This window comes from Bubalus kerabau, chromosome 1, assembly GCF_029407905.1.
Source record: "Bubalus kerabau isolate K-KA32 ecotype Philippines breed swamp buffalo chromosome 1, PCC_UOA_SB_1v2, whole genome shotgun sequence".
Lineage (NCBI taxonomy): Eukaryota > Metazoa > Chordata > Mammalia > Artiodactyla > Bovidae > Bubalus > Bubalus kerabau.
This window is the reverse complement of record NC_073624.1, coordinates 28,608,022-28,627,500: the sequence shown is the minus strand read 5'-3', so window position 1 is coordinate 28,627,500 and position 19,479 is coordinate 28,608,022. Positions and strand designations below refer to the sequence as shown.

The 19,479-nt window shown below is 38.4% G+C and overlaps 1 protein-coding gene across 2 annotated transcripts in view; it reads left to right on the top strand.

Moving 5' to 3' along the window:
- The window catches only part of LMO3 (LIM domain only 3), a 64,679-nt gene that overhangs the window by 1,780 nt on the left and 43,420 nt on the right, over nt 1-19,479 (top strand). Inside the window, exons 2-3 of one of the 2 annotated variants that reach the window (XM_055571191.1) lie at nt 2,350-2,416; nt 7,873-8,086. In XM_055571191.1, coding sequence (XP_055427166.1) covers nt 7,881-8,086 — 206 coding nt within the window. In that variant the 5' untranslated portion in view covers nt 2,350-2,416; nt 7,873-7,880. The remainder of the gene's footprint in view (nt 1-2,349; nt 2,417-7,872; nt 8,087-19,479) is intronic. The other variant, XM_055571181.1, reaches the window with a different exon arrangement.

The window sequence follows — 19,479 nt, the reverse complement described above, 5'->3', positions numbered from 1 at the left end:
CATCATTTAATTAGTTGAATGATTTAAACAAAGATTTGCATAGATGCACTAATCAGTTGCCATGAATTACTGAGCAGCAGTTGCCAGCGAGGGGTAACAGATCATACAGTTGGAGGGAAAAAAAATCTCATCTCCTTGAACATAATTAATTTAATTGTCCTCATTAGCTGTACCATTTGTTTTGATTTTATTTCTCCCTTTCCCCACACATACTTCTCCCTCCCTTCCTCTTTTCTTCTTCTCAGTGCATTGGTTGAGAGGGAGAGCACATGAAATACACACACACACATGCACACACACACACACACACTGGGGTGTTTTCAGAGTGGCTGGAGCAGAGAGGTAGGGTAGAACAGCAGGAGCAGTGTGGATGGATGAGGTGCATGTATGTCTGCTTACACGGGCCAGAGAAGCCAAATTTAAGAGATCTGCCTGTGTGCAGAACAAATCCACTGAAGGGGTCCTTGTTAATCTGCCGTTTGCGACTTTCGGTATTTTTCAGGTTAGTTCTGCGTTTTGTTGCCTTTCAGAGGGAGAAGAAAGCAAACTTCAAGCTATTTTCTTATGAGTCTTTTATAAAAGAGAAGGGATAAAAATAAGTTATCAATGTTGAGACGTTATTCTCTATGAAGGGGAGCATAATTTAGCCTGAATATTTACGGGGGTGGGGGGGTGCATTGATTGTTTTTCAAGCTAGAACTAGATTAAAACTGATGGTGCTGAGAAGAAAAAAAAAAAGTTTTGTGGAGTTCAACAATTGAGTCTTTCTTGGCCCTTAAAACATTTCAGCCAGTGTCATTCAAATCTGGGCTATTTTTAAGCTTGACCTTTGACAGGACTTTTTAAAATCTGGTGGAGATCCTATGATAGCTGCCAAAAAAAAAAAAAAGAGGATGACTTTGAAGTTGGAAAACTTAGAAAAATAAGATATTTTAAAGCTGGCATGAAAAGTAAAGTTAAGAGAAGAGGAGGCTAGCGGAAAAGAGGACCTTTTTCAAGGAAAAAAAGAAATCTTTCCAGGCCTCTAAAACCAGTCTGTGAAGACCAGGCAGTGATGGTGAAGACACTTTTTTGACCAAGTTAGTCTAAAATCAAGTTTCTAGGTGCTCTTGGGTGTTTTTCATTCTACCGTGTGAGTTTTAAACTGTGAGGAATTCAAGCAATTGCAGGAAGTGTTCCGTGAGAGTGGAATGGGGTTCAGTATCAGTTAAGGCGGAACAAGTTCACAGTTTGGTTCTTGGGCCACAGGAGGAGAGGGGAGCGTGGCATCTCTGGCCCCGGCTTGTGTGGCAGACCTGCCCTGCGGAGCAGCGACTTTGGAGCGACTTTCATGAACAGAAGTCAGAGAACCGGGCGACTGCAGCCACCCCCAGACGTTTCTCCAAGGGGAGGGTTGCGCGCTCTCCCAGTGTATTCTGCTAGCAGTTTGATTCCCTGGCTTTTATTTTAATTTCCATAATTGGCAGCTTCAGAACTGGCTTTGGAAGACAGTTTGCTTTCAACGTGGCCACCTATTCCAAAAATGCCCCGGTTATTTTAGGATCCCTACCCTTTGCCTCCGGAGCTCTTTCGCAGGACTTCTTTTGGACGGGACCAGGAGGTAGGGTCTGTCCTCCTCCCCACAACCCCTCCAAGTCGACTCCAGCCGAGGTCACATTCTGTGCGCCCCGGGCGGGGGGGTTGGGGGGGGGGGGTGGGTCGTCCTCAGCGTTGGCGAGCAGCATATGCGTGGGGTGATGCTGACTGCAACTCGCAGGCTTGTAAATTTTCACCCTGGGAAATTAGCAACAAAGCCCGATCTGTCTTGTGGCTGCTTTGCACTTTCCGAGGGCGGCTGTTACTTGACTGAGCTGCAGAACAGGCACCCGAGAGCGAGCGAGGGAGCCAGCGAGAGAGGGAGGGAGAGAAGGAAAGGGAGAGGAGAGGGGAGGGGTGGGGGCGAGAGGTAAATAGTCTTAAATCGGAAGGGAGCTGCTTCTCTGTGGTCTTGACAAGCGCTGCCTGGGCTCCGCCGGCTCAGTAATAACTGAGTGACCTTTTCTTGGGCTGTATTAGGTCTGGCTGGGAAGGGATTGCATTTTGCAGCTGAGAGCCGGGGCTGCTTCAGCTCGGCTCCTCGCGTGCTGCCGCCGGGGTAAGTTGTGTTGAGCCAGGACGGAAAGAGAGAGACAGCCTCGGACTGCAGTTGCCTAAAAGGAGGACACCTGTGGCTCAAATGCGGTCAACACCATTGCTCGGCGGATCCTGGAGGACCTCATTATTTTAAACTTAAAAAAAAAAAAAAATAGATTCCTCCCTCCCCCTCCTTTTTTTTTTTTCAAACAATGCTTCTTTTTGACCTTTCCCAAGGAGAAGAGCTACAAAGCAGCCACTGTGCTTTCTGAACGGCCTCCCCCTGTATCGCTTAATTGAGAAGGTAAGTGCAGCAACTGTGTGCACACGCGGCGGCTTATTTGTGGTTGTGTGTGTGTGTGTCTGCGGGTGCGCGCGTGCGTGTGCGGATGTGGGTTTTTTTTTTTTTCCCCCAGCCTCTCCTAATGAGGCATAAACTGGAGCTGCAGCCCGGCTCCGCACTGCAACTTTCACTCGGGCTGCAGCTCTGCTGAGACGGTTTTGTTTAAATCATGTGAGGCTTCATTATTTTTATGATGAGACATGAAATAGATGCGGGCGGAAGATGGGGCTGGAAGGCGGGGAGAGCCGAGCGGCTGCGGCGCGGAACGTCTCAACTACGACTCAAGTGGATAATAGTCAAAGTTCCCGAGCAACTGCGGCATTTACACCCCCAACCCCAGCCCCCTGACACCGGGGGAGACAGAGGCTGGGAGAGTTTGAGAGGAGATGGTCGCCCTGGCCCGGCCCGTAGGAAGGGAATTCAGTCTTAGGTGGGTTCCGGATACCGCCCGCCCTTTGACCTTAGTTTCTGAAATTCATCACCCCCCTCCCCCAAGAATTGAAATGACCGTCTTTGGGTTCCTGAGGCCACTTCTGCCTCCGGTCCACTGTACCATTGTAACAAAAATACTGTTCCTACCAGATGGAAAAGTGAATGTCTGGGGGGAGGGGGAGAGTGGTGTAGGGGGAGGTTGGGAAGAAGTGTCGAGAAAAGAGGGGATCCTTGAAGCAAGGTGCCCCTGTCCTAATCGGTGGAGATTCAAACTGCTGCGGCACATTTTATTTTACGGGGGCTACCCAGATTGCTGTTATGAAATACAAGTCAGATTTATGATCTTTTTCATATTGAACATGATATGCTATGCTAACGCTGCATGTGACAGTTTAATCAAATCCATTTGTTACCACGAAGCTAAAAGGGGCCGCTGGGATTTGGGGATTACGGGCAGAGTTAGGGAAGCTTGTGGCTTTGTCATTCGCCATCATTTTGTACGCCGCCACCCGGCGAGGGGCTCCGGGTGTGCGCCGCATCTCGTCTGGCCGCCCTCATCCCTTCCCCCACCCCCACACGCCCGCCGCCCGCTCCGACCGGCTCCCAAAGTGGGCTTCACAATAGTCGGTCCTCAGCGGGTGTAGGCTGCGCACCGGGTCCGCACTTGAGCTAAATCCGAGGGAAACCCCCTTCCACTTCTACCTCTGGGCCGGGTGCTCCATGCGAAGCTGCGGCAACTCAGGCACGCCTCAGTCAACTCATGCAGAAAAAGGAGAAAAGTTTTGGTAAGGTTACAATCTATCATAGATGCACTTTGCCGGCGCTCGGCACTCTCTGCTGCTCCAAAGCCTTCTTGCCCTTCCGCGGCTTTTGTGTCTCTCGGAAAAGATCTGAAATATTATTGTTTGTAACTGCTTTGAAAGACGGCTGCTTAAACCAATTAATCTTGCTAGGTGCAACAAATAACTGCTACATTCTTTGCAAAGCATCCTTGTGTGGCGGCAGAGACGCTACCACAAAAGGCTGGAACATAAACTCCTCAAGGGATTCTTTGTTAGAGTGTATGTATGTTTCTTATTTTTTTTTTTTTATTTTGCATGTGAGCTGCATCAAAATTGAACCCAGTCTTGCAAATCTCTTGTTGGCCTTTGCCAAGCACTAGCACTTTGCTGCCATGGTAACTGTAATTAAACTGATAAGAGTGGAAAAATGTCAGTATCTCTGAGCCTTGCAGCTGCATTGGAGAAAAAGGGAATCAAATTGGTTCCCAGCTCCATTGCTCAAAAAGGGGAGGGAGGTGGTGGTGGAAGGATGGGGAGGGGAGGGTTGGGAGTTGAAGGGGCAGAACAGAGTTAAGCAGCTCCAGCTCCTGAGATCTGGGGACATCTATTTGCATTGTTGTCCCTTAGGGGGTTACAGCCTGTAGGGACGCTCTGGGCCAGTGAACAGAGAGAAACAAGCTTTTAGGCCCAATCCAGTTCTCCAATCGGGGGCCGGGGGCTGGGGAGAGGATGAAGATGGGCAGGAGGAGAGAAAATCTTTTGTTTGGTACCTCTTGGCAATCGAATGGCCGGTGTTGGCCAAATTCTTTTAATCTGTGTCACTGCTCCCAGCTGCAGAACCTGCATTCCCATTTTCGAATCTTCCTGAGGCACCTCATTGCTGCCAACCCCCTTTAATGGATTCCCTCTTCCTGCTCCTTCTCCCAAATTGTTCTCTGTGCATCTTCCGATGGGGACAAAATGTTTTCCACTCACTGCGGTGTAGTCAGTCCAAAAATATAGAAGACTGGGTCTAAGTGCTGCAGATCTTTTTTTATGATTTTTTTTTTTTTAACCCCAGCGTGTTGTGGAGTTGTGGTTACTTTGTTGTGTTAACTACTGAAGCTGAGACTGCGCGGATGAATGGCACAGAACAAGGGGACATAATGGAGTTAATCAAGCGTTAGGCTGCCTCACAATGCAATCCAGGCAATTAAAAGCTCACCAGAGTTTAAATGAAATGGTTCTACTTATTTCTGCACACCACACTGCACAGGCTATTATTTATGTCTTTTTTAAAAATTATGATTTCCCTTAAACTGTCAAATAACTCAGAATGGCAAGGTCTCAGAGGCAATAAGAATTTCCCTCAGAACAATTTACATGCCAATCTCAAACTAGTTATGGGTCCTGATGTGCTATAAGCAACTTGCAAAATGTTTCTCAGCTCTGAACACATAACTCTTACCCAGATGCGTTCTGCCGGATGCTGAAGGGAGGCTGCCGGCTGGTTTATGCCTGTTTGGTACAGGGTAACGTGGTGACTGCAAAATAGTCCTTTTTTTCCACAACTGTTAACTTGCAGAGTATCAAAAAAGATTTCCTTTTCAAGAGTAACGTGATGGTGTTTTCGACACGAAGGTACCAGGATGGAGTGTAAAAATCTCAAACTCCTTCTACGCCCAAGGCCAAACAGAATTCTGTAAGAGTTTCAAATATTAATTGGCCTCTGAGTGCTAAATTAAAATGTCAGCCCAACAAAAACATTTTGTGAAGACAAGCAGGGTGGTGTTGCTTGTGCCAAATGTTGGTATCTCCTGTCTTGTTCGCAAAGCATCGTGAATAAAGATAGTTGACCTTCCACGCTTGGTGATGAGAACACAGCTCAGAGAAACAGAGCTTAGCTGCAACTAAGAAGGATTTGGATCAAAACATTTTCAGCTTGATGATATGAAAAAAACAATAGCCTTATAAACTGGGTAATTAGACTGGCTGCTCTAAACATACCTCTCGGTGTTCTCAATCATGAAATCCAGGCTGTCATTTAGTATATCACAGTTTTTCCTTCCCCCAGGAAGACGGTTAAGAGGCACTTGGGTATGTTCTATACTGTAATTAATGGGATTCATTCCTTGTGGAACCTTGTGAGAAGACAGTTAACTAGTTCTGATCAAAGAAACTTCATTTGTTAGAAGTTCTAGAGAGTGAGATTTAGCAGCACTATCAAGGGTTATGATTAATCTACACTAGACCCCGAGCTCCTTCAAAGAAAGGGATAGAAAGCTGGCTATAGGAATACCACCTGCTCCTCTGTACAAATCCAGCTACTAATCTGCAGATCCGACGACCACGGCTGTGCATCCCATGCAGAAAAAGCACCTACTCTGATGCCTAGCTGCTGGTCCCTGCTCCATCACTCGACCAGAGAAGCTTTTTTCTAATGGAAATTCAACATCATAACACTATTATTTGAAATGCATGTATCATTTATAGTTAGAAAAGTTATTCTGCTGTGAGGGTATGGTGTCTTGTTGTCTCTTAGTGTGATTAAAAAAGAAAAAGATAGTGAAGATAATAAAGGTAAAGGCTTTATCATCAGGCATCAGAGGAAACCAAAAAAGGTTTAGCTGTTTGGGAGCAGGGAACACACTGAAAATGCTCTAGATTAAGGCTTGGCATTTCTTTCTTGATACTGTTTCAATTGCAGACACATTTGGTGTTTTGTGTCCTTCTGTGTCCAAGTTTAAAACTTTCTGCCTAAGAGAGGAGGCATAATATAGCAGTGGTATCTCTGGATTGTAAGAAGGCCATGAAGTTTGGGCTGAACTGTCATTCAGCTTTGAGCCAGTCCCTGAACCTCTCACTCTATCATAATTTGTAAAATAAAAGAAATTGAAATCAATGTCTACAGTAGTTTAGAGTGCTTGAAATGCGTTAGTTGATACATATGCAGCTGTGAATAATTCGTTCAGCTTTTTGAAAAACTGAGTGTTTGACATTTAGGAAAAGAAGAAACTCGAAGGCAAATATCCTTTCACTGGAAAAAAAAAATTCAATCAAGTTGTATTAACCAGAGAATTCAATTCATCTCCTTATTTATGATACGGAAATATGTCTCTAAAATGTATAAATGTCCCTGTGTCTAGTCTAGCATGTGTGTAGTGTGTAATATATGTATATAATATATATTTGCCCGTGGATGTTTGTGTAACTTTATATATATTGAAACTTTGTCTTCTGTTGTTTTTTCTTTCCTGTATAAAATAAAGTGCATGTTTATGATAATAAATTACTTAATCCTATAGTTTAATTTTATATAAAAGTATATAGCCTATAGTTAGATGATCTGCCACTAATAGATGCATAGACCAATGCTTGTGAATGGCAATGCGTTTTGAAAATTTTTAACACAATGAATGCTTTGAAATATCAAGGACATAGAAGGAAGTATTTGGATGTAAATAAGTATTATAGGATTGGAGAACTTTTTGGGTGACTGTACTTAATGCTTAAGTATAAACATCTCTACTGCTAAGTGAGGTTAGTGTATCCCATAAAAGTGAACTTTCCTTCCACCAACTCATTCTTGACTCCTACAGTGTGTACACAGATTAGTCTGCTAAATAGCTTTTTTCTAGATTGTTAACCATTGACTCCTATTTTCTCCCAAAAGGAACTTCTCTATGTAGAAAACTGTACCAATATAAAATTATTTACTATTACTTAACTTCATGTAGATGATATTATCTTACCAGGTACAAGATGAATTGATTATTTTTGCTACTTTATAGGTGTAACTTCATGAATGATTTAACAAAGACACTTAACAAAGTTTGAACCTCTTTGTTTTCAAAATTTATTTCAATTTCTGTATATTCGTATGTTAGCTGCTCGGTCATATCTGACTCTTTGCTATCCCATGGATTATAGCCAGCCAGGCTCCTCTGACCATGGGATTCTCCAGGCAAGAATACTGGAATGGGTAGCCATTCTGTTCTCCAGGGAATCTTCCCAACCCAGGGATCGAACCCAGGTCTCCTACATTATAGGCAGGTATTTTGCCATCTGAGCCACCAGGGAAGCCCAATTTCTGCCTAGCCCTTAAGTGGAAAGTCTAACACTCCTTGAAAACGGCAATCAGAAATGTTGAACTTAATGGAGGTCTTCGGACATCTCTTGATTTTTGGAGTCTCAGCTCTCTTTTTTGTTCTTGTCTTCCTTCAGGTATACAAATGCTCTCAGTCCAGCCAGACACCAAGCCGAAAGGTTGTGCTGGCTGCAACCGAAAGATCAAGGACCGGTATCTGCTAAAGGCATTGGACAAATACTGGCATGAGGACTGCCTGAAGTGTGCCTGCTGTGACTGCCGTTTGGGAGAAGTGGGTTCTACCCTGTACACAAAAGCTAACCTTATCCTTTGTCGCAGAGACTATCTGAGGTAGGAATTTGCCTTGCACACCAGTGATCACTGGATTCCTTTTAAAATACTTCTGTAAGTGTACTTGTGTGTTTTGTGTCTTTCCTGCCAGCTTCTATTCCTGAAAGATGTCCACCTGGCAGCCTTCAGCGCACTATGTCTGTGGCACAAACGAGGGCTTGAGTCATGGTCAGGAAAACACAGTATCTCACAGTCTTTCTGTTTGCCTTGCCTGATGCTCCTACCTGGGGATAAGTGAACCTCCAGTTCATGTCAAGGTGTTCAGTATGAATCAGCATACAAGTTTTCTTAGCAGGAAAGGGACAGGGTCAGGCTGAGCGTAGCACAAAGTGATTCCGCGATCTTTCTGTTTCAGATTTGTCAGAGAAAGTCGGTTTGAAACTCTTATCTGGTATTTATTAGAAGGATCTTTAGTAGATTGTTGAAAACTTCCTCCAAATGTGAATATATATCCCCCTGCCCGCAACCCCAGGGCGTTCCAAGTGATCTTTGCAAAGAGCATTTGAATGTTCGTCTGCCTCAGACTTGCCAGTAGCTTTATGAAAAATAACAAAGTAAAGACCTCCATCATTATAGGGAAATGATAGCCACTCTCCAACCTATAAACATCTGAACAGTTTCAGGACAATGCAGATGTTCTTGTTTCTGAAGCCATGAAGCAGGTTGATCTTCTAGCGTTTAGTACTCTACACATGGACTTATGTTTAAGAAAAATTATTTTGCTTTTCAGGGGACTTTGTGACTTCATTCAGCTGCAAATTACTTATATTAATAAAGTAGGATCTATCAAATTAGAGAAATGATATATGGCATCATTTGGATTTTCATATTTGATACAATTAATCACTTTTTCTAGTCTGACATTAAGTGATTTATTTTGAATTTTTTTCTCTTATGACACAAAATTTATCAATCAGCTGTAACTCCTTGGTCATTTCGGGAGGTGTTTTCTAGGGAATTTGGTGCTGCTTCATATATAATTCAGTTATTTTCAGTCCAATTCAGTTTCTATATAGAAGAACATATTGTTTGATGAATGGTTGTTACAAGAGGGTGAGCCTGGTACTGTTTATCAGATTCTACTCTCTACCCTCTTAGGACTGCTTCATCTGACAGCCCCCTGACTAATTATGACCACTTGCTGCCACTTCTCTGTGTTCCAAGGGCACAAAATACATGTAAGGTCCTAGCCATGGAAATAGGAAGTGGCTTTAGGGAAGGAGTTCTCTAACTACTGCAACTAATCATCAGAATTAAGCTATTCCATGAATTCTTGTAGATTCTGCAGTCTTGGAACTTTCCTCTTGCAAATAAAAAATTCTCTTCTGCTCTTTGTGAATTAGAGCCTGATTTCTGCACAGAGTGTATTTGCTTTTAGCGACTTGACATTGCTTCCTAGTTTTGCTTTATCTTCCTAACCAATTGCCACAGGCTTTTGGACTCTGTCTTTGACTTTTGTTTACCACTGCAGAATCTCCAGTGGATTCATGTAACAACACTTTCAAAAGCAAGGAGTTTATATAGTCTAGGCAAGATCAAAGTATTCTAATATGGACTAAAGACAAAAATTGTGTCAAATTTACAGTCTTTTGAAATCTCTGGCAATTTTTAACTCAAAAATACAGATTTGCCAATGAAATACCTGTGTCCTGAGTGAAGCTCTTTTGCGGTTGTCAACAAAGTCGAGAGCAGAGAAAGTAACCTTGTATTGCTTTCGTCTGTCTTCCTTATGGTAGTAAAAATAAGTTGTTCAACTGGTATTTGATAGTCTCAAGTTAAGTGTGTTGTTGAAGGGAATTTATCAAAATAGTTTTCATCTCAGAAATCTTTATCTCTAAAGGAGTCTATTTGCTGCTTTGTGTGATACAACTTTTAGTTGATTTCTGATAAGCTCAAACTTTTAATCTAGTTACTTTTTTTTTTTTTTAATCCTAACTCTTTCAAATTTAAACCCTGGTCCAGATTGCCAATATATTCATTTCTCAGAGTGCAATTTCCTCTCAAATTGGTCATTACCACATTAATGGCCAGTTGTTATGTTAACAGCCTAAGGGTTGTTAACATTTCAAACTAAGTTGTTAACAGCAAGCTTATCCCTTATTTAAACTGAAGGTTTTGTTGTATATAACGTGGCTTCTTTGGCAAGAAGTAGTTCATCAGCACTTAAAAACTGCAGAAGTGAAATGGGTAAATGGTATGGGTGTAAAACACCGTGTTATGTGTTATAGATTATGCTGCAGATGTGGTATTAGTTTTATGTGGAAAGTGCATAGCACAATGAAATTCTATGTTTAAAAGCATATGTCTCTGATTGGCAAATTAAAATAATCTGATTCTGTATGTCTAATACATTCAAGCAGATTTTATGTACAAATTAATTTCTTCAAATGTGTATAAACAGGCATTCAAAATGCTTATGCCTGCTCTGTGAGAGACATGATTTTAAGTTAGACAAAAATTAACTAAGGGAAAAAGGGAGGTGCACCTCAAATTGTTACTATTTATTAATTACATAAAATCTGCAATATGATCAGTGAACAAGTAATATTCTATGGCTATTTTCCCAAGCTTTGAAAATAACTTTTCTCATTTCCTTCTGTGTTCAGCACATTGCTTTCTTATATTTTGCACAGCCACTGCTTAACCATTTAAATCCTATTAAAAAGTAGTTTAGATTGATTTTTGGATATTATGTGATATCTTTGAGGCACAAACGAGCCATACATACTTTACAGATTTGTATTTCTTGGTCTAACTTTCCAGGCATCTAAGTAAGAATGTGGGAAATGATAAAGAAAAAGTAGCTTACCTGCACCAGTAAATTATAGGTTATAGATATTATCTTGGGCCAGATAATTTTTCACATCTAGAGAAGACTGAAATACTTTTTGCCAAGTTTATTTAACTTCCTAGTTAACTTCTCCTTCCAAAAGAGAACACAAAAAGCACTTTTATTGCTGAACAATGAATCTTGAAGTTCTTGCGTTTTATTAATATTTTGCCTTATTCTGAGTAATGGTGGTGATGACAGGTTTTTACAAGTTCTTTAAATGATAAATATAAGAATTTTTAAATCATAAGATATTTTCTTTAGGGTATTGGAAACTTACTGCTGTAATTTTTTCTTCTTTGAGGCACATTTAGCTGTATTTAAGAAAAAGAAAACATTTTTACAGTTTATTACTGAGTTTCAAATCTTGACAGTTCCCTTTCCATAACAGGGCTGATATAGGATTTTTTATTTTTCCTGGAGAATATAAGATAAACGTGTCTGATGAGAGGGAATTTGTCGGTTGGTAGGATTGCTCGCCATCCTCAAACTCATTAGAAATAGGAACAGAAACATTGACATTTAAAAAATTCCTCTATTAACGCTTTCTGACTTAAACTATGAAGTCAATCTGCCCACTGATATTTATATGCCAAGACCTAACAATGTATCTGTTAAAAATATATCCAATACAGTTACAGTTTTTTTTTTTAAAGTTGTTTATGACAAAGTAGACGTGGAAGCATTTTTGTGCCTTGAACTAAAGAATGCATAAAGTAAATTAGCAATTACTATGTAAAACTAGCCAAGGTTTAATAATGATGTTTATAGGATGGTAGTTACTACTAAACTATCTTTCATTCTGATTTGTTTGCTAAGTATGAATAAAGTAGTTAATTTATCATCAGTTGTAGAATTAAGATTTTATGTCAAATTTCATGAAGTCAGAACCACGAGATAAACCATAGTACTTTACTTCTCAACTTGGAGGCAGTGTAGAATATCAGCACTCACACTTAAGCTTTTGGGCCATTTTTGCCAGTTTTTAAATTGAAGCCTGCATTTTCTTACTTGTGGTGTATTTTAAGCATCAAGGTGATGAAGACTGTATCTTGCGTCTCTGTGAATGATGTTTTACCAGAGAATGTACTCAAAGCTATAGGGAAAGCTACATATAGCTTTTTCTACACAAGAAACAGAAAACATCTTGTATAAAAGACAATGCAATTTGCTGTTTTTATACATGAGGATGATTTGTTTAAAATGAAAGTACTGGGAGAAAGTGATGCTTCTTGTTCCACCACAGCTACCAATTAACAAGAAGGATTTGAAACTGTGATGCTGATTGCAAATTTTATGTGCTTCAATGTAATAATATGATTTTTACAATAGAAAATTAAAATTAAATGCTACATAGAGCATTAGCCTAGCTATAACTTTATTTCACACTGATCAAAACTGGAGCTTCTAAATAAATTTTTATGAGATTAAATTTATATTAATAGATAATTATGGCCTTAAAAGTAAATATGAATATATTATTACTATTATTTTATCTGACAGTTCACTGCACAGATTCTTTTTTCATGCTAACTGACATATTCATTCTGTTTTTCCTGCTTTGTCCTCTTTTAGATATTAGGCAGTTGAAAAGATCTTCCCTGGAGAGCAGTACATTATTATTATTTGAAATATAACTTTTTATTGTTTTAAATTCCAAAAAAACTAATCTTCTATATGGAATGACGCTCCTCCCAAATATTTTTTTTTGAATTTGAGCTTTCTTAACATTTTATTATAGTCATAACTTTATCATATTTAAATGCCTAAGCTAATCTTTGTATTTTGAGATATTTTGCTATTTAAGTGTTAATAACTTAGACTCTAGGGTCTTTAAAAAATACTGCTATATTTCCTGCAAATTATCTTGTTTTATTTACAGCTTTATAAAATGTTGTAATTTTAAGTTTATTTTTCTGTTTATTATAGAAAAGTATTATTGCATTCTATTTCAAACATTTTATAGTATATATCTATCATTCATGGACCAGCACAAATCAAGAGGGATAATTTTGTGCAATACTTTGGGAGAACACCCTTTGCTTTAGAGAAAAATTGGTAGACCCACACTAGAATTCCTGAGCAACAATCTCTCTGCAACAGTCTCTGTTAAAAATATCTCATCTACATAGAGATTTTCTTATTTATAAATTTATCTGTCCTTAATTCTGTAATATACTCATTTTCAGGGAATGAGTACTTACTTAATTATTCTAGTTTTGTGCCTTTTGGTTTGTTTTATAGACTTGAGATATTGTCACTGAAAATAACCCCCACTAAGAATATTAAAAATAAAATACTTCGCACCGTTTCTGTCTTTACTGTTTTTATCTTTTCATAAAGCATGGAATACTTCAATTACGATAGTTTTTACACATAAAATGGATAAGTTAGATATACCTGACTTAGCAGAAAAATATTCTGTTTCTACAAGTATATTTAGGATTAAATACCTATGGAAGAACTACATTTGAGAATTGCTAAAATTGCTTATTTTGCACTTTATAAATACATAGAACTCTGGGAAAGAATCTCTTATTTTTGGTTGCTCTTAAAGTGTATCAGAGTAAGCCAGCATTTCATTTATAAGCTCACCATTAACTTCCAGTAAGTGACTAATAGTAAATGTTAATGCTGTTTTGACTGCATAAACATAATTTATTAAGGAATCAGTTTAAAAATATGCTGAAAGTAATAATTTTGTAAATGGTTTTGATGAATATATGCATTGTAGAAATGCATTATGTAGTTCAGTTTTCTGCCTCACGTAAAAATTATGTAGCCTTAAAGAAGAATTGCACCAACCTAAACGACCATTGTATTTTTTTTCTCATTATATTATGAGTCATTGAAATCTTATTTTACTATTTGGTTTGAAAACATTTACCAGTTCCTACGAGAATGTCTTTTATCTTTCAAAATTATACGTTGTAACCTCATCCTATCTTCCAAAAAGAAATTAAGGTTTCTCACTTTTATCAATAAATGTTAAAATATGTGATTGTAAATGTAAAACAAGATCTTGAAAACAAGGAAAGTAAAAATAAAAATAGCAATACTCTCTCAATCAACCAGATAGCTTTTAAAAAAGGATTTACATTAGCCACATTTCTTTAAAAAGGCATTTTCCTCCTTTTTTAATTTTTTAATCTGCTTATACAAGCAATTATTCCTACTGATTCACTGCATTTCCCTTTGTAAGCACCTAAAGAGATGTATGTGTGTGTGTATGCGTATTGCACATACAGATATTAGAATCTATACAGCCTTAGAATGTGCATTGACTTTGGTCATAATTAACTTTTACCAAATCACCGTACTTTGGCAGGCTTTGAAACTTGTAAAATTCAGATACTTGATGCCAGCTAATTCCTTAGTATTGTAAACCATAGCACTGCCTTATTCCTACAGGGTGTTCACCATTCTAAGAGGAAAGACAAGGTTTATAATACTGCAGAAGGCCTAACTTTATTCCCTTGTGATTTTTATCACCCAATTCTGTTTTTCTCAGCTCCAGTGGAGTTCGATACTGTCTGCTTCATTTCCGTTTCTACCATCGTAACATACTTGTTTTGATGATTAACTGTATGTTCCCCTTCTCGAGGGTATTTATAAGAAATTTATTTTGAAGTAGAAGTTCCATTGTGAAGCAAGAAATGTGACATTTAGTTTTGTTTCCTACTTTAAAGCAATTTCTTTTGCTTATTGAGGCTTTTTTCCCCCTTATTATCCATATAAATGGATAACTTTTCCCTCAAGAACTTAGGACCTAAGCATACCCTTTTGTTATATTCATCAAGCATATTTGCTGTATTACAAACATTATGATGAATCCCGCATCAGTCACTTGGGCATTCACCTGCACCATTTTTGCTTTCTGCTCTATACCATCAAAAGTTCTTGATAGATAGTTTTCTTCTCAACGAATTTTTTTAGTTATATAAAGATCCCATTTCTTTTGCTGAATTCTTTTACTCCATAGTTTTAGTTTTTTATGATGCAAAAATCTCTAGCTGTGGACTTTATTAGTTGAAAACAAAAATCACACTTGAGATAAATAATCATGTCGGAATAGTTAGATCTCTGATTTGAAGTTGGAAAATTAACATTAAGCTGCATGTATTAAGTTAGACTCTAACCAGCATGTTTTGTTATGATTCAATGTAATATTAAAAACTCTCCAACTGGGCTACTGGGAAAATAAAAGACTCTTAGGATTTCAAAGATTATTTGCATAGGAGTACACCAAAGCCATATTTAAGTAAAATTGTTATTACTAATGCAGTAAAGCATCGCCTAAAGTAAACCCATCCTATTAATAAAAACAAAATCAGTTTTAGTAAACATAAATATCCAATATGACATGGATTAGTAATGGGGCAGGGAACATCATAAAGTGTGCTAATGTTAACATGTAATAGTGATCTAAATACCACCAAGAAAAAATAAATTCCCATCTCATGCTGTGGGACCCCAACAGGCAAATTCAAGAACAAAAAGAAGTTTTAGACATCACTAGTTTATTCTGATTTCAGAAAACTTTTAAAACAATGCCTTGTTTTTATTCTAGCAGTTCTATTAATAGCAGAGGTACAGATCATTATTGAAATTATTTTATTCTCTTTTTTGTTTTAAAAGACTTTGAAATCTCTTAAGTAGTACCCTTTGATAGATTGCTTACATTTCACCAAAAAAGTTAAGAGTCAAGACTGTCCACAAAATACCTTATGGCATTGAGCATGATGCTTACTTTGTTTTTATCAACCATCCCATAAAAATACATTCTGACCAACAGCTGCATATTAGACTGAGGTGACTTAGACTGTAAATAGACTGCCTGCAGTGCAGCAGACCCAGGTTCGATCTCTGGGTCGGGAAGATCCCCTGGAGAAAGGAATGGCAACCCACTCCAGTATTCCTACCTGGAGAATTCCATGGACAGAAGAGCGTGGCAGGCTACAGTCCATGGCGGCACAAAGAGTTGGCCATGACTGAGCAATTAACGCTTTCACTTCACTTTCTAAGATGAGTGTTCCTTTGGAAGGGATGGGAGTAGAGAGGTGAATGAAAAAATGATCATAACTTCTAACACTAAAAATGAGTAGTAGTTTCAATTGGCAGGTTTATTTAGTTTTACGGGTGAGAAGTTCAACTGTACTATACTATGAACATAATTTTAAAGCCTATAAGTATTACATGTGACTATCCATTGAGGGATGTCTGTGTTTTGGGAGATGAAAAGAAATAATGTTACTGAATTGCCTAAAAATTTAGCAACGAGTATTTTCTGTGACCATTTATTAGGGAAAAAAAATGAAAAAGGTTCTAAGCTACAAGAACCCCTTCTTTTGACAACAAGTCCTTGCTGAGTGAATAGGATTGGGGTTTGTATTTATGATTACATGTTTGTATTTATGATTACATGTTTTGCTGTATCTAACAGTTTGAAAATGAAGCCATTTAGTTGCTTAACAAATATTTGAGTGCCAATATTTCATTTCTATAAACAATGAATATATAAACTTTATATTTCTAATTGACTTTGTATAATACATAAATACAAAACTATTAATATTTTACTATGTAAAGAATAAGATAGTCTGAGAAATTTGGGAAGCACTTAATGGCAAATTATTTTTTAGTTTTTTTTTTTGTTTTTTTTTTTTTACAGCTGATGTACTCACCATTGTTAAATAACTAAGGAAAAAATAGAAGGAGTTTTAGTGTAGTTCTATCACATGGAACCAGTACAGAGAATGAGAAGAGGTAATTAGGAATGAGTAGAAAAAAAATTTCAGGAGGGACATTATAAATAACAAGTAAAAATTGTGCTCTGTGAAAATCCTTTGATAAGCCAGTAGTCCTTTTATAAAAACTGAGATTCAAGCTTCATAGTTAAGTTTTAGATACAGAGAAAGATAGAGTTAGCCTTGTAACTTTCATGCTCTTTATATCATTCCGCTCTCACTGCAGATACTGGTAAGTTATCAACAGATGCAAAACACTTGGCATCATAGTTCCCCATTTTCCCACTGAACAGCTATTATCCTATACACTCTAGGTGGGGCTTCCCAGGTGGCACTAGTGGTAAAGAATCTGCCTGCCAATGCCGGAGATGAAGGTTCAGTCCTGGGTCAGGAAGATCCCCTGGAGGAGGAAATAGCAACCCATTCCAGTATTCTTGCTGAGAAAATTCCATGGACCGAGGAGCCTGGCAGGCTACAGTCCATGGGGTCACATAGAGTCAGACGCGACTGAGCACATGCTCTAGGTACTGTGCAAAGCTGTCAGACACAAGGCGGAGTAAAACACAGAAATAACTCCTTCCCGTGTAGAGATTCTGTTCTAGTGGAGAAAGCAGATAGTCAACAAAATAAGTATTTGAGTACACTAGGAAGATAAAAAATGCACAGGAAAAATGGAGTAGTGTGAGTTTGAACAAGCTGCAGGAGTTGGTAATGGATAGGGAAGCCTGGCGTGCTGCAGTCCATGGGGTCGCAGAGAGTCAGACGCAACTGAGCGACTGAACTGAACTGAAGAGGTCTGCAGAATTTGTATTTATGAGTGATGATGCCTGTGTGAATGTGGTGGGGAGGAGATAAGGATTTGAAAAATTAAACAGGGTAGACAGGCACGTTTGTTGAGAAGATGACTTTGAATAAAGACCTAAAGAATGTGAAGGAGCTAGCCATGAGGATGTATAGGTAGGACATTCTGGGCATAGGAGCCAGTCAGTATGAAGAACTTGCAGTGGAAGATTTTCTAATGTGTTTGAAGAAAATCAAGGATGCTCCTGTGGTTGGAGTGAGTCAGAGAGGAAGAAGCAAGGATTAGAGGCAGCCAGTATATGGTTTTGTGGTACCCTGGTATCACTGTTCCAACCATGAATACCCCCTACACTTTTCTAAATGTTAGGTGAGAAAGTGGTACCATCTGAGAACCACAGTAATGCTAACTCAGGCTGTTATAGACTGAATTCCCATTTGAGATTACAGAACTCATCTGCTAAATTGAATGGGATTATTTTAATGTATAATTTACTAGTATCTTTTTTATGTCTTTATTTGGCTTCAATGATGACCCTGTGTGATTATATAATAGTTGTGAAGTATGTGTCTCAAAATAGACCCCAGGATTTGTTCATTTGACTGTTGCTAATTCACGGAGATGGTATAGTTGTATGTTTGAGTTGAAACTGATACATCTACACATGTCTACTATATGGTTATTGGAGTATTTATTATATAATACAATAGGAATGTTCATATTGATGAGCTAAAGCTGCCAACACAACATGGGTGAGGGTAACATCTTGACCAAAGTTGTCATTAAACTCTGCCCTGATCACAATATAATAGATATTTTTGAATATTTATGTAATAAAAATTAGAAAGATATGGATTTTTCATAGGCTGCCAGTTTCTACTCTTGAAGGGGAAATGTCAGTTATTCTGTCTCTGACAAGTGATCTTTTTCCATTATTTTTAAAGTCAAGCTGAGTCTTGTGTAATGAAATTAATTTCTGGTACAAAACATTTAAAATAACATATTTGCTCTGATTATCGTCAGTGTTTCCAAATCCAGCATTTAGAGGAAATATATCAAAGACGTATTGTTACTTATAACAATTGAATCACCTTCTTGATGAGATGAGATAAATTGTTACAGAAGTGTTCTGTTTATACTCATGCTTCTGGCCCCTCACCTAACCCTGACTCACTAATTTTAATTTCACATTAAGAACAGCCAGGCATTCATCTTCCAAACTAGAAGATTAATATGCATTCTTTTTTGTGAGAGTGGGATCTGGATGTGCCAGCTGTCTGTACTTTTAAAATTAAAAGTTAAATTCAACCAGTAAATATAATCAAAGTTCTTGAGCCTGTATTTAAATTTATAAAATGGGCTAGGATTCATTATGGGTGTTGGCGAAGAAGCTGCCCATTGATCTTACAGAGAGTCACAGCATGAACAAGTGAGCTTTCAAAGCGGTGATTGTCTACACTTCATGCACAAAGAAATCTCGAACACACTTTCCAGAAAGCTGGGAAGTGGTGGCCAGATGACTTTGCAAGCCTTAATTCCTACGGTCACCCTGCACATCCTAAGTGTTTGTTTTGTTTTTTTCCTGTTACGATTTCTAGTAACCCTTCTATTCTATTTGGTAGGTGGGGCATGTGTTGTAACAGCCATCTTGTCCTACTTTAAGCCGAAGACCTATATTCCTAACTACTGTGTGATTCTCACCTTCCAAAATGAATCAGTTTGAGCTTGATTTTTTAAAAAAGATTTTTGGCCATGCCAGGCAGCATGCAGGATCTTAGTTCCCCAACCAGGGATTGATATTTTTGAATACTTACATAAAAAGGTACGGATTTTTCATTGACTGCCGATTTCTACTCTTGAAGGAGAAATGTCAGTTATTCTATCTCTGAAAAGTGATCTTTTTCCATTATTTTTAAAGTCAAGCCAAGTCTTGTTTAATGAAATTAATTTCTGGTACAAAACATTTAAAATAACACATTTGCTCTAATTATCGTCCCCTGCAGTGGAAGTGCAAAGT